The sequence below is a fragment of the Ambystoma mexicanum genome, chromosome 9 (assembly GCF_040938575.1).
Source record: "Ambystoma mexicanum isolate Mex_15411 chromosome 9, UKY_AmexF1_1, whole genome shotgun sequence".
Taxonomy (NCBI): domain Eukaryota; kingdom Metazoa; phylum Chordata; class Amphibia; order Caudata; family Ambystomatidae; genus Ambystoma; species Ambystoma mexicanum.
Window position 1 is genome coordinate 249,393,735 of NC_090931.1, and position 22,174 is coordinate 249,415,908.

Consider the following 22,174-nt stretch of genomic DNA (forward strand, 5'->3'; position numbering starts at 1 on the left):
CTCAGACAAGGTAATCAGGATCTCCTGGCTTACATAGCGTCCTTTAATAGACTGGTGGTTGAGACCAGGTGGCCTGAAGATAAGAGAATCACGCTCTTCTACAGAGGTCTACGTGGGGAACTTAAAGACGTTTTAGCTCAGGTGGTGAATCCGCCGCAAGACTGTTCAGATTATATCGACCTAGTGGTCCAATTAGATCATCGGCTACAGAACAGGAAGACCGATCGATCCAGATTTGAAACCCGGGTACTTTCAAGACCTCAGAGCTCCGCTAAAGGGAATGACTCCGTGGAACCAATGCAAATAGGAGTAGTAAAAGGACCATTAACCCAGAAAGAACGGGAAAGAAGAAGGCAATTACAGCTGTGCCTATACTGCGGGAATTCTGGACATTTCCTTCGTGATTGCTCAGTGAAACCGGTCAAGAAGACCATAGGAGCTTCTGATAAAACTGCTGAGAAACTGGAAACGGGAAACGACCTCGCCCGACAAGCGTAGAGGTCCGCTTGCCGAGCGTTAGAACCAGTTCCTTGACCTCGCATTTGATAATGCCCATGGTCCTCACATGTCCCAATAGACCAGATCGCATGCATGCTATCAAAGTATACATCGATAGTGGAGCAATCGGTAATTATGTGGACCACGACTTGGCTACCAGGATGGATCTTCCCCTACGTCCCAAGATGGTAAAGGACGTAATCACTACGGTGGATGGTACTGAAATAGCTTCCGGACCAGTTTCTCATACCACCATGGAGGTAACGTTGTTATGTCAAGGCGGACATCGGGAGAAGATCGTGTTTGATGTAATCAAGGCCCCGCAGTTTCAGGTGATTCTAGGAATGCCTTGGTTGGAAAAACACAATCCTCAGATAAACTGGCGAGCCAAGGTGATTCGGTTTCCAGAATGCGCTTCAACCTGTTATCCTCAGCCCGAAATCAAGCTAGCAGCCATCACTTCCGAGGACCCCCGATTACCTCTAGAATACCAAGAGTTCAGCGACGTCTTTCAGAAAGATCAAGCCAACACCCTGCCTCCACATCGGTCATACGACTGCCAGATAGACTTGATACCTGGGTCCACCCCTCCGTGTAGTAGAATATATGCCCTCACTGAACCAGAAAACCTCCATCTCAGGCAATACTTGGACCAGTACTTGGCTAACGGATTCATCCGCCCCTCGAAATCCCCGGCTTCCTCAGCTTTGTTCTTCGTCCCGAAAAAGGAAGGTGACCTAAGAACGTGTATCGATTATCGCGCCCTGAACCTGATTACAGTCAAAAACCGATACCCGTTGCCCTTGATTCCTGAATTATTGGACCAGGTAAAAGGCGCCTGCATATACACAAAGTTAGACCTCAGAGGAGCTTACCATCTGGTGCGCATTAAGGAGGGCGACGAATGGAAGACGGCCTTTCGCACTAAATATGGATTATTTGAGTATCAAGTAATGCCCTTCGGACTATGTAACGCACCGGCCGCTTTCCAGTTTTTCATGAATGATGTCCTCAGAGAACTTATTGATGTGTGCGTAGTCGTTTATATTGACGACATCCTGGTATACTCAGCCTCAGAATCTGATCATCGAAGACACGTCACAGAGGTTTTACAGAGACTTCGCCAACACCGCTTGTTTGCTAAACTGGAGAAGTGCACCTTTCACGCAAAGGAAGTGGAATTTTTAGGGTTCATCTTATCACCCAACGGAGTTCACATGGACTCAAGAAAAGTGGATGCTATCACCAAATGGCCTTCCCCAACTTCCGTGAAAGGTGTGCAGAGCATGCTGGGCTTCGCTAATTTTTACCGAAGGTTCATTCCTGAATTCTCTCGGGTAGTCCAACCTATCACGGCTCTTCTGAAAAAGAATAAAAAATTTGAGTGGACTCCAGAAGCCGAACAAGCCTTCCGAGAATTAAAAGCTAAATTTATCTCTGCTCCAGTCTTAAAGCATCCCCGTCCAGAACTTCCCTACGTCGTCGAGACAGATGCTTCCAGTCTTGCAATGGGGGCGGTGCTGTCACAAAGAGACCCCGAAACGCACCAGTTACATCCTGTAGCCTTTTGGTCTCGCAAATTTTCAACTCCTGAAATCAACTACACAATTACGGACAAAGAACTCTTGGCAATTAAGTCCACCTTTAAGGCCTGGCGGCATTATCTTTTGGGAGCCCGGCACACAGTAACTGTAATCACGGATCACCGTAACCTCCAGTACCTGAAGTCAGCTAAAGCTCAATCTTCGAGGCAACTACGCTGGGCTTTATTCTTCGCAGAATTCGATTTTGTAATCACATTTCGACCAGGCGTTAGGAACGGAAAAGCAGACGCCCTTTCCCGGATAGGGGTAGACGAACTTACAGCTAATCCGGAGCCGGTGCCAATAATTCCTGAACAAAAGATACTAGGAGTAATCAACACATCATCCCTCGAAGAAATTAAAGCAAGGGTCAATCAACTCATAACTCCCGAAGATTCATCGAATTGGCAATTGAAAGGAAAGGATTTTACAATAGATCAGAACCTACTGTATTTCCAAGGAAGACTATTCTTACCCTGCGCTGACTTACAAAAACAGGTCATCACCTGCTACCATGATTCTCTAATGGAAGGACATCCTGGAGTTGCCAAAACCTCAGAGAAAATTAAAAGGCATTTTTGGTGGCCATCTTGGAGGAAAGATGTTAAGGAGTTTGTGGCTTCTTGTGGTATCTGCGCACAAAACAAGAGTCAGAAGGAAAAACCAGCAGGATTATTACGTCCAATAGACATTCCACCAGGCCCTTGGCACACGCTCTCGATGGATTTTATCACGGATTTACCCCCTTGCTCCGGATACAACACAATTCTAGTGATCGTGGACCTTTTTTCAAAGATGGCTTATTTTATCCCATTGAAGGGTTTACCTACAGCTTCCATTCTAGCCCGAGAATTTCTTGAAAACATTGTCCGGTTGCACGGTTTCCCTACAGTACTAATCTCTGACCGAGGGAGCCAATTCATTTCCCATTTTTGGCGGAGTTGTTGTCGTTTAGCATAGATTGATGTACGACTTTCCACCAGCCATCATCCTCAAACCGATGGGCAGACTGAGAGAACTAACCAAACTCTAGAACAATATCTGCGCTGCATGTTGCATCAATCCGAGGGTACTTGGAAGGATGTCCTTTGGATTGCTGAATACGCTTACAATAATTCAATCCATTCTGGGACAGGAAAAACCCCTTTTTTCCTGCTGTATGGAAGTCATCCTCGAACCTCAAATCTGGACCCACCTCAAGCTCTCGGAACACCTGCTGTTGACCATCTGCATTCGACGATAACTCAAGCATTTAAAGAAGCCACAGCTCATCTTCAACGAGCTAAAGAATCATACAAAAAAGGAGCAGACCAACATCGAAAAGAGGCTCCTCAATATCAAAAAGGAGATCAAGTCTGGCTGTCCACTAAACATTTATCTTTAAAAGGGCCACGCACCTTCAACCCAAGATATTTAGGACCCTACTCGATCACGGCCGTGATTAACCCAGTGGCTGTTAAACTAGAATTACCTACTCGAATGAAGATACATCCTGTCTTCCATGTTTCTCTCCTGAAACCTGTGCAACCCGGAACCCGTTTGACTAAACCTCCTGAGCCAATCCAAGTTGACGGAGAACCCGAATTTGAAATTTGAGACATCCTGGACTCCAAAATTTCCAAATCAAGACTATACTACCTGATTGATTGGAAAGGATATGGACCCCAGGAGAGATCTTGGGAACCCTCAGAATATGTACATGCACCTCGTTTAGTCCGAAAATTTCATCGGGCTTTTCCCAACAAGCCAAAACCGCCGGAAAAGACAAGCTTGGGAGGGGCCTTGAGGGGGGGTACTGTCATGACCGCAGCCTCCAAGGAGTCAGATTTAGCCCAACTGCCTCGGAAGCTGGGTCACAACTTCATTTTCAGGCACCCATCGGCTCCCATAGGGGCCTTATGGACCATGTCCTGGCGCCAGTGGCACCAGGCTCATAAGGGGACCCAGTCCCGGCACAGGACGTGCCGGGCTCATGATGTAAGGAATGGTGCTTGGGTGGACCTACCGGCTGCAGACCATGCTGCTCACTCACCTGCAGGATGAAATCCTCATCCATCCATGGCTGGAACTACTTTACCTTCTGGGTGTGGCCAGCACCACTCCCTGGGACTGGATACTGGAACTATTCTGGAAGCTGGGACTTCTTACCTGGGCGAGGCTGCTGTGGAAGGAGACACCTAAGCACTCCAGTAGGACTATTTAAACCACGCCCGATCAGAGCAACGTGCTTCGCGTTATTCTGCAATAGCAGCAAGACGCTCACCGTGTCAGCTCCAGAGAATCTTCAACTTCTGCATCTAGGGAAGAGAAATCCGTAATCTTACCTTCTGAAATACCATCTTCGTCTTCTGCAGCATCTGAGAAGGGAAAAGAACACCAGGTTTGCACGAGATAAAAACCAGCGCAGCTCTTACCCAATCCATCGGTGCATCTCAAGCCACGGGCTGCAGCTTTCCATTGTTTTCGGCACCCTTTGGAAGCAAGGACATTGGTTAGTAACCATCTCGAAACTTTCCCTACCTGCGCTACATTCTTCTCGCCTCCGCCGACGCTGCTACTCGCATCTGCAAAACAAAAGGACATCATTAAGAAATACAAACTCCATCCATACGCACGTGTTTTGGGCAGCTCTCATCTATCTCAATCCTCGGCGCATTCCTCTACATCTATTTTTTTCCATCCAGCGGCTTCTGCAACCTGAAAAAGGAAAAGAGACATTAAGAAGTGCTTTAAACTTCGAATTGACATTTTCTACTTACTTGCCTGCAATACCTTCGCCATTCCATCGCTCTCCGGACCTCCATATCCAAGCAACCGCCGTTCGTGCTGCTAACGACGGCCTAGCTTCAAATCTTCATCCTCTGCAACCAAGAGGCTGGACAATTAACCAGTGAAGTAACTGGCTTCGGCGCCCCTGCACAGACGCAGGATGGAGAGCTCCGCTTTTACCTATATAAGGTGAGCACGTTTAGCCTACGAACTACTTGGGGAGCACCAGGAAGGGGAGTCAGCTTGCCCAGTCAGGCTTATATATCCTATTAACCCCTTGCTATCCTAATTGCAGACACCTCACCCTTCAGATCAAGATCTCAGTGAGGAGAGGGCCTTTCCAGGGTGGCATTCGAGGCCTGCGCGTGACCCTAGAAGACTCCGAGAACCCCCAGCCCAGACCTGCGCCTCCGAGGGATTCAGGTGAGCGTTACAAAAAGACGCAAAGGGTACTTTCGGCTTTTATTGTGCTTCCAAAAAGCACCTTCTCTGAAAGTCGGCTGCCTCTTTCAGTTCATGGTAGCAGAGCGAACTGCAAGGTGTTCTGTATGGGATCTGGTAATGGAGAAGGACTAAGAGCGACCTATCATCTTCATTTGTGTCATGGAATGTGGAGTGTGCGTGTCTGTGTGTTTGTTAGGTTTGTGTGCCTGTAGAGACGTGTTTCTGTGTATTTGTACCTGGGTAAAGTATATTAGGAAGGATGAATCTGTGTTCATGTGACTATGTATCTCGGGTCTCATTAATCTTTATTCAATATAAGTCTTCAGGAAAAACTCATACAAAAAAAGTGTACAAAGTACTGGCAATTGAAACACAAAGCGAACAGGTCTTAAGTATACCACAAAAACACTGGCTGAAGATAAAATAAAGAAATATCAACAGTCAATAATTAATAATAATCTGGAATATGTATAAAGACATTCTTCATTCTGAATAAAAGGGAAATATTGTTAATATATTAATAAATACCTTCATAAAAAACCTCGTCATTAAATAGGTCCAAGTAACGTTGCGTATATTGTGCACATTGCACATATCTGCCTAACTGCCAGCAGCGGATCATTCACATCCTGCCATAAAGCTCCAATTAGGTTTGTTGATTCAATTAGGGCATCGTGACCAGGGGAGTTGCTAGGTCTGGAAAAGACCCGGGGCTAAGCTGATGTCAGAACTGTTGGGACTGGGGGCTAGCTAGTCTTTTGGCTGTAGCTCCTGAGATTCTATCCGGGGCTACAACCAAAAAAATAGCCCCCTTACCCCCCCCTAGCAACGCCCCTGATCGTGACTACATCTATGTTAGCTGCTGGCTGGTGTACCTGCCGCGTTCTTTTCGTCCATGCACGATGAATGGTCAGCGGTAGATTTGCAATATATCATGGCATCCTCTACGCGATGTGTGACATTTTATACAATGGCAACAAGTACACAGCCCTCAACTCCTTGAAACCATCACAAAACAACATACAGTGCGTTACAGTCTCATCGCTGTTTCTACATGCAGACCAAATCGCAGAGTCATGCTGGTTCCAGTTTCTGGTGAACCTAGCACCTCTCAGCGTGTTCATCCTGTAGATGAAGTGCACATGCATATAGTGGAGTAACAGTATCAAGACTGGGGCTGCGGTTTTACCTTCACGATCGCTACCGCTGGCCAATGCGGTCGGGTTGCAACATAAACTGCTCAAGTTCAACGCTGTTAACATCTGCTTGAGGTGCACAATCCAGGGCAGCCCTCAATAGCCGGGACATGTTTGAGCGCATCCCTGTACTTCACTAGTTCAGGTGTCTCCCAGAACCTCACCCAATATAAGACCGGCTTGATGCCCACATGGTCGATTAATGGCCACACGCTACATTGCATATGAAGTGGAGCACTCGGAGAACTCTTTGGTAGTCTTAATAAGGTTTTAAAAACATATTTTCAATAGCTGCTTGGGGCTGGCAGTTAATATAGCCCCATATTTCGTCTCCATAAAGTGCTGATGATAAGGTTTGCAAGTTGTAGGTCTCAATGGGGGGCCACCACCCCCCTCCATAGGTGGCACACAATTTCCTGACACCCCCACTGTTCTTATCCAAGGTAATAGACAATTTAGACTATGTATCTATGCATGTGAATATGTGGTTGGTTTGTATGTGTGTCTTTTGTCAGTCAATATTCTGGATAAGACAAAATAATGAAACTTAGGGGGACATTCAGAGTTAGGTGGTAGTGTCAAAAACAGCAGCATTTGGCAGATTTCTCCAATTCAGGGTTTAATAAAATGTTGTTATGTTATTTGATGTTTGTATAGTATCTTCTGTCATTGTTATGGCTTCGAAGCACTGTGGGGTGGAAAGCTCTTCATAGGGCCACAGTCTGTGCAGGCATGGAAATAAAAAGAGCATTACAGTGCATGTGAATAGTAAGTAGAATTAGGTGACTCTTCAATTACTAGCAGAGATTACTAGTTTAAAATATAAAAAAACAAACAGAGCATTGTGTTCAGACGCAGAGATGGCTGCTATGTCAATGACTATGCGACAGCTGGAACAAATTGTTTGTGGGACTCAGCTGTATTCTACGGGTTGCAGTGCAAGAGAGGGAATGTGTATTATAAGTAGTCTATCAAACCCTAGGGCAACTGTCTACAGTTGAGGGCTCTGCTATACTTTACTTGCAGAAGACATGCACACTGAATAACATGCAGTCAAGGCAAACAATGTGCAACACTGCACTCCCACCACTGGCCTGTTGCATACAGGTCCCATTTCACTGGCTCACTCTGCACCTGCCAATCCCCTCCCCCTCACCCCTCTCTCTCCCCTCTTTCTCACATCGATACATTGAATCCCATGTGCAGGAAAACAAGCATCTGTGATTTGGCAGATGAGGGGGCAGGGTTAGCCAGTCTGCGGCAGTTAATTGCCATAAGCAACAGCTAAAGGTTATAGGAGGCAAGATCCTTTGGGTAAGAAAAAGAGCTGCTTGAAATTTGGTGGTGCACTCAACCATTTTGCCTTGCTTAGCATGCTGATTGGCAGGCTGAAAGATGCCTCAAGCTCACTCTACCATGCCCAGGTACTGTGCTCAGTGGCCTGCTGGGAATTCTGCCCGTAGTGGGCAGGGCCCATCTTGGGCAGGGCAAGAAGGCGTTTGTCAGGGGTTCGTTGGGCATGGTCTGGGCAGGGGCTAGAATCCCTGTTCATTTTGCAAGAGGTTTACCTTGCTGTCTCCCTTAAGCCCCAAACTCTTCTCACACAGTCCACAGTGAACATCCCACCTCCACTGCGACCAACAGCAGTATTCCATGGGAATAACAACAGCAGTATTTTAGGCAGATTTTCTGGCAAAAATGTGCCTACTTTTACCTCCATCTAAGAAGTGGAGTTAAGAAAGCCATATTGGCCCTAATTATTTAGAATTATTTTTTTACTGCATAGAAGTAATACAGTAAAAACAGTTTTTGCAAAGGGCCATGATAAGGAGGTGAAAAGGTGTGCATCGCTGATGCCCCTTCACCACCTTCCCCATGTAATGCATAAAAGGGTCAGAAAGGACACTTTTGTTCATTTAAAAAAATGTACTTTAGTGCTATGAGCCACTACTATGCATAATCAATTTCCACCTTTCAGAGTGGAAAGTGCAAAGGCTGTACGAACAGGACCTGTGCCTAGACTCTTCTCCCTCTCTCAGAGAGTTTGGAGGCCCATGTGTGAGAGCCGCCAGGCACATTTGCAGCATTGCTTAAATCAAGAAGAGTGCCTCATCCCATCTAAACATAAGGCAAGCGGGCCTTGGAGCACTCTGAGGCAGGCTGGATTCTGTAGGACTTTACATTTTTCAATATTTCTTTTGTTTTTTAACATTTTGCAGGTCTGGCCCAGGGATCAACACCCCAGCCAGCCTGTGGGTCAATTTCCCCCTTTCCACCTCCAAGTCCCATCCCATTCCCCCCATCCAAACCTCCTCAGAAACAAGCCAAAATGTGCGAGTTATTGACTTCATTATCACACATCTTATTTTGCAGAACAGCAAAGTGCACACACATAGTGCAAAGACAATAAATAGACAGCCATGGGCTTGTTGACACCTTGTGTATTAAATCCCAAAGCTACAGTGAGCAGGGCCTGCTTGAAGATATCCATAGATCCTCACATTCTTTGTGGCAGAACTATACTGAGGGTCTAGCTACAGTAGATTGCAGCTTATTAGCTTTTTCTATTGGATGGTTGCACTGGGAAATGACATAAAGATAGACGGAGGTAATAAATGGCACCACCACTGACAGAGAGTACAAGATGGGGGACAGCTGCAGGTATCAGGTGGCAGGCAGTTTGGGCAAGTGAGGCTGGACGGATGACTGCAGGTTGGCCTACAAAGTGGCTCAGTGTCAAGAATCGTTGTCTCTGTGCCGGTTGGCAGATCTGGAATGCTGGTTGAGGCGTCTCGGACGTCTTTAGTGACTGCAGCATGACAATACTCAGCCGGTCGAGGTTTGTGGGCTCGACTGTCTCGAAAATGTCCTTAAAGATGGATGCTGGTTGATATTTGTGTGGCACTCTTCCTAGCTTCTTCTCAGGGCTTGTGGCATCCTTTCAAGGTGGACGGCCCAAAGCTAATGAGAGTGTTTGCAGACAACGGCCTTTTTCTTTGTTCAAAGACTCTCTGGCACTTCCTACCTAGGAAGCTTGCAGGCAGACCCTAGCAGGTCACGCTCTGTGCTGGCTGGGTACCGGTTCTGGGGCTGTTGAATGGGTCCTCTGAGTTCAGCATCTCCCTCTCTTCCTTGTTTAGGGGAGGAATATTTCTTCCCTCTTGGAAATTCTGGCCTTCCTTCACTGGCAGAAGATGTAAGGTAGACTGTACCTTTAGCCAGGGTCCAAATTAGTGCTTCTTCTTACTCCTTTTGAAGTGGTCAGATAATCTGGTAAGTGAGGGGCTCAGCCCTCTTTTAAAGCCAAATGGGGCCAAGTGATTGGTGCAGGCTAAGCCTACCTTAAGGAACCAATTCAGGGTCCCCACCAACAATCTTCTGTTATGCGTGAGGTCAGGACCAGAGTGCTTTGCAACAAAAAAGTTAAGATGTAACAACAAGCACTCCTAAGTCCCAACCATCTTCCTGTCTGTTGTAGATCAAAGTGTCTCTCTGGTTAACTGAGCTCTGTGTGGCTCTTGATCAAAGCGCAGGTCTGACCTGAAGTTTGTGGTGAGAACACACTTCTGTCTCCCTCAAATCACATACTTCGTCCCTCTGAAAGGGGTCCGCTCTGCATGGGTGTGTATGGTAAATAATGGACCCAGACATGCCATTCACTGTCCTTCATACAGAGGCGTGGGAACTAGCTTCAAGTTGACACATTGCATATCAAAGAGGTGTTCGTTTTCCTGCCCATTGTTAAGTTCTGTGACCAGGCCTATCACAGGCCTGCTTCAACTAACTCTCATCAGTATGAGCTGCCACCACACAGAACTTAGACAATAGAACACAGTGGATCCATGGAGCATTTGATATTTAATTGGCTGGTCATGGTAGGAGGAAGGTGTTGTCCTTCTTCTCTGGATGTTTTCGTCCACCCCTTGCTGTCACCTGTCAAATAAATGTGAAAGGGAGGATTGCGCCTGTAGGCTGTATCTCCCAGAGTACACTGGACTATGTGTTTGTTGTGCGGCGAGCATTCGAAAATGTGTACGGATTAGCCCCACACATTTTCAGAGGTTGATCTCCCATTATTCCATTTCCTAGAAAATCATTTAAAAAAGCCCTGGCGAGCGCACACTCCCCTTTTGCATGGTCGGATCCCTCACACACACAGCATCAGCTGACATGCATGTTTTCGGTATTACTTCAGTGCAAATGGTACCATATGCTTTTGTGTAGGGGCCACAGTTTGGTAAATTGTGGCCTATGTTTGTGTTAGGTAAGCCTCTCATCTGTTGTCCTCAATAGTTAGAAGGTTCTCAAACTGTATCATGTGCTGTAAAGGTGTTATGACTTTCTAACTCCAGAGCGATTTTTCGAAATGGAAATTAAAAGGTTTGAATCCAGGCCAAGAAAAAAAAGGTTTGTGTCCGTCCAGTTTAAAATCACGCAAAAATCTAATTTAGATAATTTCTCTAGAACTAGCTGAAAAAATTATGTATAGATGGTAGAACGCATTAACCTTTAACTTTCAATGTCCCTTTGAAGTCTACGCCAAGTGGGCTAGAGTAGCAAAGAAACACACCCTGAACAGTTCTTTCTCATTTGAACTTAATTGGCAGGAGGAATAGTATGCCTGGAAGGCAGGCATGGGATGGTGTCAGCAGGAAAAACACAGAACACAATTCCCTGAAAACAATTCACAATTCTAGCAGTGTTGAGAAATGTGACTAGTGATTCTATAACATTGACTCGCCACATACAGAAACTGATCCATTCTGCCAGTCTGTTCTCCAGAGATGTCAATTGCAGCAACTTGAATCACACTGACGAGCATCATGGCCAAACCCAACTATTGAGGTTGTCTGTAAGTGCCTGGCCAGTCTGGCAGCGACTCACTCCGCCTCACGGCTTCCCGAGCAGGGCACTGGCGGCGTCATGGGGACTCACGCCTCTCCTGGCAGCCGTTCAGAATCTGATGTGCTTCCACTATCACCTGTAGTGAGATGTTATTGTCTGTTGCGCCCCTATGCGGCCATCGCCCCTCTGATTCCATCCCACAGCCTGTTTCAGCTGCTGAGACACTCTCGCAGTCCGTCTTTGATTTCCTTCTTCCGCTCTGCACCATCCTACGCAATCACCCACTGCAGCTCCTTGCTTATTTCTGGTTCTCTCGTAAAGTGCAGCAACATCAAGCATATGGTCTAGCGTCTATCTAATAATAACCAAGGAAACAATAACCCAGACTCGTGAATGAGGATGAAAAGGGAAGAGAAAAAAAACTCGTTTGAAACTAAAACTGATGCATGCATCAAGACATTGTATAAGAAGAAATTCAAAATCATTATCCCTTGTTTTTACTACATATAGACATTCTGTCCAGATATATGTATTTTGTTTTAAACACGCTTTGCCTATCTGTTATTCATTTAGCAGCGAAGAGGGAATCTCTCATGCGCCCAGACCATCTCACCACTACCTTAGATATTTCCTTCCTTGAAGTTAGACTTTTAAAAACAGAGGGATCTGTACCAATCAGGCACCATTCCAACTTCCCCCCAACCCTCATCACCCGCTCTAAGCACTACTCATCCTGGCCAGTACTATTATCCTTTTGTTATCTATAATATTTTATATTAAATATCAACATTTTATTGCTATCACTCTTACGTGTGTTCAGTAAACGTTAAATTTGCTCAGTATTCTACATTTGTGTTCGAGACATTTCTACTGTGCACAACAGTCTGCTGTGCAATAGAACATGCGCTAAACCCACTCATTTGAACCCAGAGCCTTGCTTTAAAGGGCAAGCGGGGTAACCTTCAGTCTGTTCTTGACTGGCTGTCCGCAGTCACCCGCTTCTGACACCCAGGGCTAGAAGCATGCACACACCTGGCCGACAGAGAAGAGCGTTTAGACTGACCTTGCCTGCAATGGCGTGCAACTTAAGCAGCAACACACATTGCTGAATCAGGCCGGTGCTAGAGGGCTCATTAAAAGCCATTATTTGGAAACACTATCTCAGCCTGCAGCAGCAGGAGATAAGTGCATTCAATCTTCCAGGGACGAAGAGCGAGACTGATGTCTGCAGAGATCCGCTAAGGAACACTGCAGTGGGAGCGAGAGCATTTTAAAGGCACAGTAATGTCTGGATTACTTAGTGGTAATCTTCATTACTCTCACAGCCCTTCTCTTCCTCGTTGCATTCCCTTTGAGGTGAATCCACCTCATGGATGGGAGCACATCCCCCTTTTTATCCCTGCCCCACCTACCCTTGTGGCAGTCTAAGACCCCCACCTTGAACCCATAACGCATGTGAACCACGGCCACTGTATGATCGCCCGTATGAATTCAGTTCAAGACAGACGAGGAGGTTGTAAGGACTGGGAAGTGGAAGAGTAGGACTAGAAGTAACACCATTGCTGCAGCCATTGCCTTCATGTACCTTCAACTTCCCCTAATGCTTGCTTTGGGGGACTACCAAGAATGTATATTGGTCTGAGACAAAAAAAGGCAAAAAAAAGACGCCAGAGTAAAGAAAACATTGCATGACAAGTGAAAAGCACTGCTCTATACTCAAATTAAATTACTGCCTGTAGGACTCCTACACCACACTTATGAGTGGATGGACCAATGACTTCAAAGCAATAATGCTTGCTCAAAGTGTGTCATTTTCTTGGTCCTGCAGCCCGCCTGCGGGGTAACGCTTTGGGCCTCGACCCGAGGTGCCGCCACTCCCCTAGTGGATCTTTCATGGATGGAGGATCAGAAAGAGGCTGGGTAAGGACATTGTTGCCCTTAAGATACCTTCCATACCAATGTGTTGGATATACGAAAGGGAGATGTCGTTTTTAGGTAGAGCAGAATTGCACATCTGACATCCAGATGAGAACCTCTCTCTTCTTCTTCGTGAACATGGAGAGTAATAAAATATCCTGTTAGGATGAAATCTGGAAATAATGCTAAGTCTAAAGAAAGTATCGTAATGATGGACTATAGCATTTGGTTGGCTATCCTGTTTTTCTAGTTGATGTAAAGGCCATAAGAAATACAACCTTCATTGCAAACATTTGCAGAGAATCAAAGTAGTGGGATGGCAAGACCAGAATGACCAAAGTTGAATACCATAAAGGAACCAAAAAACTGTGAGATGAACAAAATATTTAGAAACTTCTATAGAGCCACCTATTGCCAATAACCCATCTGTGACCCCTCTCCCCTCTGCCCCCCAGGGTTATAAGAGTAACCACCAGTTAAGCCTAACTCAAAACCGTCCTGTGGAAACTGTATTATAAACAGGAACAACGCAGGAGAAGGAGGTGAAACGAGGGGCCATCTATAGCTTCCCACCATGACTGAACAGTTCCTAAAGGCCTAACACAGGACTCAAGGGTGGGAGGCCTCCTGGAATGCTGAACTTCAACGGCTTGCCCCTAAGATAGAGATCCCTCCTACACAGGCTTTCCTGCTGAATGTCGAAGCCAGCATGACCTGTTAGCTTGGTGTAATAGGTGGCATCCCAGAACTGGGGGAGAGACAAGAAGTAACTCCCATGCTTAAGCAATTCAAGATTGAAAACCAAGGTCTAATGGGTAAAGCGGGAACAATCAAAATGGATTGAGTTCAGATACACTGTTCCTGATCTTCAGTAGAACCATCGAGATGGACAGGAAGGTCAAAAGTAGGAAAAGGAAATAGAAGAATACCAGGTCGCACTGTGGCTACATGATAACAGACTCATACTAGAGTAATCAGGAATCTGGTGCAAAACAGTGGTGCAAGGGCATTATTTGGGGAGCCAAACAGGTCTAAAAATAGGTTGCTGAATTCTCTGGCAAATTTGGTGAAAAGTCTCTGGGTTGAGTGTCATTTCTTGGGTTGCGGGAAACAGTTTGGTTTATTTGTGAAAGAGATTGAGTCTTGAGGGCTGTACAGAAGTGAAGAAGGTCTGGAATTAGCCAATTGCCTTTGGGAAGTAGATACCAAATCCTGTTCCAAACACAGGAGAAGACTTGACTCAAGGTTTAATCATTTTATACATTTTGAGTCTTGACGAGGAGCCGAGATCAGTGGGAGAATCTTGAGTAACGTACAAGGTTGAGTTTGGCATTCAAGGAGAGGGCCTGGCCTAGCTAGATTCCCTTAAAGAGTATCCATCATGTTTTGAAGGTGAGTATCCCTTTAAGTGCCTTCATGGTGTGCTTAGCAGAGATGGCCTGCTGAGTGGAAATGGTCTTAGGAAGTTCCTGGCTAGATGGAAAGCCCTTCAAGTACAGCTTTGCCTCTGTTGATATGAACTAAGTAGCTGTAGCTGGCATATTATACGCTGATCTAGCACTCCCTCTATGCACACCCTCCCTCTCTCTCTCTCTGTCTCTCGGCATCCCACATGTAATATACACGATTTTGCAATCTGGTGGCTGAAATAACCACACAATTGCCCAATTGCAAAAAAATGTGTCTGTCAAAAGGGCACTTTTTGGTTTTCCTCTGCAGTCCAATTGGCACAATTATTAACTTTTTGGGAGAAAAGACAACGCAATCTATTAGCTGAAATTCACCAATTTCACTTTACCCAGGGTCAAACATTTTGTTTTAAATCTGTTAATTTCCCATTTTAGCCACATTACAAATTATGACACTATCTCATTGTTGAGAACAACAAGAAAGTTGCATGGACTCGTCCAGCTAAGTCTGATGCTCTCAAACGCGCTCTAAATTGAGCTTTGTGTTATTGTCATAACAATTTCTTGACATTTTATATCATCTCATTTCTAAATCATCCAACGTTTTGTATTATACTTAAGTCATTCAAGACTGTAGGCGGTGCTAGACTGTGCATTGCAGATGATATAGGATAGAAGTGGGCTTCACTAAATAGAGTATCAAGGTGCTAGGTAACAACTTCCCGGGTGCCCGGTGCAAAGACTCAGGAAGCAGGACACAAGTGTATGGAGAGAGTTACTGCTGCTACTGCTTATCTGTCAACTCACCCACTTTTGGCGGATGTCTCAATCGCGCTACAGTCAGATGACGCACCCTCCACTCCCCTTATCTGTCCATAAGCATCACCGGCATTAACAAAATCCTCTTTTTTTTCACCCACCTTGGCAACACAAAAGATTGACAGGTATGCTACAGAGTTGGATGTAAATACAAAATGAACTAAAATTCACTTGTTAGACCCTTATTTTGTCACTGCACAAACATTTTACTTTGCTGGCCCGCACCCAATCGCATAGCTGCCAACCTTTTGTGTCACCGCGGTGGGAGAAAACACCCGATTTTCTTTTTGGCGGGTGAGAGCCCATAGAAGTGAATGGGTGTATGAGGGCCTTGCAAGCGGGTGAGTTGAGAGCCATGCACTCGGATCTGCGGGCAGATCCATCTCCGCCTGGTGCCCAGCTTGGGACTCGGAGCATAGTCTTGCATAGTCTTGCACATGCGCAGTCCCGTGGAGTCAGGGGCAGCGTGATGAGCTGGGAGAAGGGGGGGGGAAACCTAGGGATGATGCGCCTTTTTTAGAGAGACAATCCTTTTCTCTCGCTTCCGATAAGAAACACAGCCAGAATGTTCGCAGCACTTATTCCTTTCCAAGTCCTGGCAGGCAGTCTGGTCACTCTAACCAATCAGAGAACACAATGGTTTACTCTGTTGCTGCATCACAAATGTGACAGAAGGTTCAGTTCAGACCAGATTGAGCAATACTTTATTCATACCGCAAGTTCACACTAGGCTGCCTCCCGCTCACAGACTCACACCACTGCCTTGTTAGCCCCCTTTTATGTGTTCTCCCTGTTGTGTTTCCGGTGGTGGAACCCTCAATCTAAAGTTGTAGCCATGCTCGTCTGCATTTGTTTTTAAACACCCCTTTTCTTTGTGTTCAACATTATTTTTAGCCACTCCTTATTCCCGTAACCAAGGAGTCAGTAAAACGATTTGTTTATGCTAGAAAATTCTTACCTCGTGCAAAACAACCATACATCTCTGTGTACTGCTCTTCTGTCTTCAGAACACAGAAGTCATTGGGCCTCATTCCGAGATTGGTGGCAGTCATGGCGCTATTTGCGCCATGACTGCCACCAATAACGGGTCCGGCACCGGTGTTGTTCAATGGGGACTTACCGGTCTAGTCTGACCCTGACGGTAAATCCCCATTGAACAAACCATTCCCCATTCCCATTTGAGCCCCGATAGGGCTCAATGGGAATGGGGAGGGCGCTAATAACGGGCTTGCGAATGGCAAGCCAGTTACTGGCACTCTGGTCCCTTAGCAGGACCCGTAAGGGATGTGTGGTCAGACCACATGCTCCTTACGGTTCCCTCCAATGGACCTCGGAATAGGCCGGTAGGGGATTACCGGCACCGGTCTCCTTACCAGTGCCCATTATCCCTTACCGCCCTACTCGTAATGAGGCCCATTGTCTCACACAAGCATCTTGTGACTAAAATGTGCCGGCACGCAATGCAATATTAACACATTGTTTACATTTGTATTTTGTATTTTATTTATTTATCAGGTGCTTTCGCCAAAGCTGAAGCACATAAAAGAGCGGTACAAACATGTGTTAAACAATAACAAGCCAAAAGAAGAACAATGAGGTCATAGTAGAAAATAGCTTGCTTTTTTATGGTGAGAACGGAAGATTGCATAAGAGGGGATAGATCTGATATGTAGGGGCAAAGCCTTCCAGAGTTTGGGGGCAAGTAAACAGAAAGCATGAAAGCGAGATTGGGCACATGGTGGCTTAGTAAGAGTTAATAGAAATTGAGACTCAGAGCGGAGGGCCCTGAGAAGGGACATACAAAGAAACAAATGAGCAAAGATAAGTAGGGCCAATCCACAGAGATATTTAAAGGTGAAGCAGAGGAAATGGAAGTGTAGAGAACGTTCAAAGGATAGCCAGCCTAGATAGTGAAGAGAAAGAGGAATAGAAGAACATTAGGAGGTTGTGCAAAGAGTCGGAATAGAGGAATTACAAATAGATCACAAAGGAACAAGATGAGAAGCAGGAAGACCACCACGAAGACAGGAACAGTAGTCAATAGGAGAGATGATTAGTGACGTGATAAGAGGTTTACAGGCATGAAAAGTAAGAAAAGGATGAGCTTTGTGTAGTGAAAGAGTTGAACATGACAGGAATGTGCAATATTAGAAATGTGAGAGGAAAATGAAAGTGAATAATCGAAGAGGACACCTAGGTTACAGGCTGTCGGAGTAAAACAAAGGGAGGCAGGAGGAAAGTTAATGGAATTGAAGGGGTGGGAAAGAAGAGAATTTCAGTCTTGGAGACATGGAAGTGTAGAAAGTAAGAGTACATCCATGTTTGACTGGACAAGACAGGAATGGTAGCATGAAGAGTGTCTGAGAAAGTAGAACAGAAATATACAGTTGGGAATCTTCTATGTAGAACTACCAGGGGCTCCCAAATGAGGACATTATAGAATATAAAGATGAAATGCAAAGAGAAAAAGAAGGAGACCCCGAAATGAACCTTGAGTAACCCTGTGGCAAGATGCAATAAGGCAGAGACAGAGTCACCCCAAGAAACAGAAAATCACTAATTGGACAGATATGACTAGGAAACCAGAGAAGCCCAAAGTCTGAAGCGCGGACAGAAGACTAAAATTGTCCATGGTGTCAAAAGCAGCAAAGAGATCTAGTATGATAAGAATAGAAGAGTAGTATGCCTAGCAGAATGGAGAAAATTAGAGACAGAAAGAAGGGCCGTTTCAGTAGAATGAAACGGGCGGAATCCAGATTGGTATAGAAGGAGGAAAGAGTTGTGATCAAAATAGACATAGACTTCAGTAAAGACCAAACGTTCCAGGTTTTTAGAGCAATAAGGAAGGAAAGAGCTAGCACAGTAGTTAGAGGGAGAACAGATATCTAATGAGGGTATTTTCAGAAGATCAAAGATCACTGTGCACTTGAATTCCTTAGGGAAGGTAGCAGAGGCAAGAGAGCGATTAATGAGAGAGGTAAGGTAAGGCAACACGAGTCGGAAAAGCTTGGTGGCGAGAGTGGATAAGATAGGGTCAGAGGGAGAGGCAGTAAGGTGAGCCTGAATGAGAAAAGAAGCAGTGTCAGAATTCGTAATGGGAGAAAAAGAGGAAAGAGAAGAAGAGGGAGGGAGGGAACACAAGAAGAAGTGGAAGCAGTAGACAGAGAGAAGGAATGTAGATGCTTAACCTTCGAGAGGAAAACATTAGCAAAGTCAGAGGGTGAAATAGAAGATGAACTAGATGGATCAGGAGAAGGAGTACATCCTATACGATTCAGAAGGTGAAAAGGGCATTGCGGGCGAGTAGAGTATGAAATAATGAGGGTAGAGAAGGAACGTTTTTTAGCAGCAAGAAGACCAGAATCAAAGGACGAGTAGAGGAAGAAAAGCAAGGAATGGTCCGTTGGAGAATGAGACTTTTTTCAGAGTCACTCTGCAAGCCTAAAAGAGCAGCGGAGTTCAGCAGACAGCCAAAGTTGAGGAGGCTTGGCTGATGGTTGACATGGGTGCAAAGGATGAAAGAGAGGAACGGAGAGCAGTTTTGAGAGTGGCAAGCCCAGTGTCAATGGGAAGAGTGGAAAAGGTGGCAGGGGAAGGGAGAGAATAAAGAACAGTGGGAAAGAAGACAGAGGTGTCAAAGGAAGGAAGATTACAATAGACAACAGTTTGTAAAGAACAAGAAGAGACAGGGTGGGGGAGAATGGAAACCATCTGAGTAGTAAAAAGGACAAGGATAGACTGCCAAGGGAAAGGAGAAGAAAACAAGATCAAGCAAGGTGCCAGAAGAGGGGAGATGGAGATTAACAAAAGATTGTATGAGTCGAGTAATGCAAGGAACATAGATGTGGAGTGCTTAGTAGATAGATGGAGATTAAAATTGGTAAGTAGAAAGAACGTAAAAGACAAGGGGAGCAGAACTGAGAGTAACATGTCAAGATCTATACAGAAGGAAGAGTGCGCCCAGAGGACGATAGATGATAAAAAATGTGATTGGATAAGGTTGAGAAAATTAGATAAAATGAAATTTGAATCAGGAGAACGGAGGCAGGGGACTGAGAAAAAGTAGGATAGTAAAAGAAGAATTGTAGAGTATGCCAGTGCCACGCCCCCTACGGGATTGGTGAGGAGTATGAGAGAAGTTAGACAGTGGTGTTGTGAGTGAGGCGGAAGTGACAGTATCAGAGATAGGAACCTTGGATTCAGCAAAGAAAATATAATTGCAAATTAAAAAAGGTGGCGGGAAGAAAATGTGTTTCATTGCAAACAGAGCATGCATTAAGAAGAGAAATAGAATTATAGAGTGCCACCCTGAGTGGAAATAGGTATGCGATTATTGGAGTTACGAAAACCATGAAAAGGGCGAGCCACAGGGAGAGTTGACAAATGAACTGGTATGAATGCAGGCATTGTAAGGAAAAAAGTAAAGAGAAGAAGAACAATCTGTACCAGAGGAGAAGTGGCAGGCCGGAAAGAGATGGAGAAGTGAGATGTTGCCTTAAGTGAAAGGCATTCTCTGCCAAAGGGAGGAAACTGGGTCAGGCTGGAAAGGGACATCATGATTAAGATGGAAAGTTCATGGCAGGTGGAACTGAGCAAAACTGTGTCACTCATCACTCCGGTCTTAAACAGGAACGAACAGGTTTACATGTCACCCCTGACTAGTAAGCACTGGCAAGTTAGAAAAACAAAGGTTTATGTGGTGGAGGTATTTACTGTGGAGTATACACAGAATGTGGGGCTTTGGAGTGCTAATGGCCCCTTCCCAGTGAGCTGTGACATCACAGAGAAGGGGTAAATTAGCATTCTCCAGTGTACACTTGTGTCCGCCCCAGCCCAAAAATAAAAGATAAGACTTGAAAAAAGCAGACTTGGGGAATTACCTGGGGGCTGTGAAGCCAGGTAATGACTTTACCATCACAGTATGACAAAGCCCTTCATTATTGCCAGCCTGTAGTAGACACAAACCAACACTTTATTAGAATTTCACTGAGTAAGGCCACTTCAAATCGGCAGCCTTTTCTGCTTTTTCATGGACAAGCATGTGCACCACACAGCAGTTTCAGTGCCACCACCGAGCTTGTGGTCCTAGTTGGCTCTCATAAGAGCAGCAAGGACACAAACCCCACACATGCCATCGCAAGCTGCGATGCGTGAACCTCAGTACTCAGTAAATAAGGGGCAGGCCCAGCCCAAGCGCGGGAGAGCCACAAATAGGCGGCAAAGGTGACACAGCACTCCCGGCTCTTTATTAAGCAGTGCTGCCCGGCTTGTGCCCCAAACGTGACTGGGCCACACATACAACACAACACACCTATTGCTAAATATAGCACTCACTTTTCATCCATTCTCACAAAAGCAAGTGATGCAAAACAGATGCTTGTGTTACAAATGCATTTGACACAACACTGGGTTTTCTTAGGCAAACTTTTGACATTAATCAGAATTTCTACCGTTGTTTCCCCTCCAGATTCATGAAAAGGAGGAAGACGAGCTGAATGAGAAGAGTGAGAATGATTCTGGGATCAATGAGGAGCCTCTACTCACAGCTGATCAGGTACCCACAGTGCCAAGTTAAGATAAACCACAGAGGCAAGGATAACCCTGCCTTAATAGAAATTTAGAACAGCAAGGTGAAGGCAGAATAAACTAGCGGGTCCACCACATCATGCTGGTGAAATAGCTCACCGAGTTAAGCACTGGCCTTTGACATTGGTTCTACCAGCAGTCACAAGTTTGGATCAAGGCAGGGCCAGCTTGATCCTTCCATGGTCGATACGTTAGGTAACATTACATTGGGTTACAATATAAATTCATAATAATGCTATAATCAGCTAGTAATGACATCGGAACTAGTTGATTAGATTATAATCCGCTATTTTGTCATCATCACAGTGTATTGGAAAGACACTGCTTCACTTTGCTCCCTAATCACTTAGCCTTTAGTAGGCCTGTCCCAGCAATGACCTCTCCTCTTTACCTGAGGCCCATCCATGCCCCATTGCCTAACCTTGCTCTGAACCCTATCACCTTTCCTGGACCCGTCCCTGCAGCACAGTGTGGTCAGAATTAGGTAATTGTGCATTTGCCGGGTCTTGTAAACATATGCATTGAAAGCCATTCCTTGTACAGTGCAGTGGTATTTTAAATAATCTCAAGAGAAAATATGTTGGAGCTCATACTGGAGTCCCCAGTAATTTGACTCCAGGCACCTGTTACGTTTCCACTTTAACGTAGGCAAGTACCCGCCCACCAAATCGCTCTCGTTTGCATGCGAAAGGGCAAAAATCGAGTGCAAAAGGGCTGTGTACACTTTTGTACACCACCCTTTTCCACTGCGTCCTTCAAACAGAATAAACACTGCTTGCCATATACGCATGGCAGGCAGCATTTACAATTAATTCCTGAGACGTCTACCTACTTTTTGCTGTTGCAAAAAGACACCAGACTCCATAGAAATCCCGGGCAATTGCGTCGGCATCAAAGTCCAGGCTGGGGCAAATTCTGAAGTATTTCTATGGTGGGAACATATGCAAGGGGCAGCAGGAACGTAAGTGATGTTCCACCCCTCCTCTCCACCATACGAATCAATGAAAATGGGGAGTACTGGAAACAAAATGCCTGAAAGCCTTACCCAAGGCTTTTACGCATTTCATTCCATTACAGGGAGCCCCAAATTAGCACCACAATGTTATTA

The 22,174-nt window shown here is 45.4% G+C and overlaps 1 protein-coding gene across 2 annotated transcripts in view; it reads left to right on the forward strand.

The window, feature by feature from the left end:
- FEZ1 (fasciculation and elongation protein zeta 1) overlaps positions 1–22,174 on the forward strand; it is a 341,418-nt gene that overhangs the window by 202,964 nt on the left and 116,280 nt on the right. The window contains exon 4 of one of the 2 annotated variants that reach the window (XM_069614549.1): positions 20,948–21,034. The exons of the other annotated variant lie outside the window; for it this stretch is intronic. Coding sequence (XP_069470650.1) covers positions 20,948–21,034 — 87 coding nt within the window. The remainder of the gene's footprint in view (positions 1–20,947; positions 21,035–22,174) is intronic. 2 annotated transcript variants of the gene reach the window in all.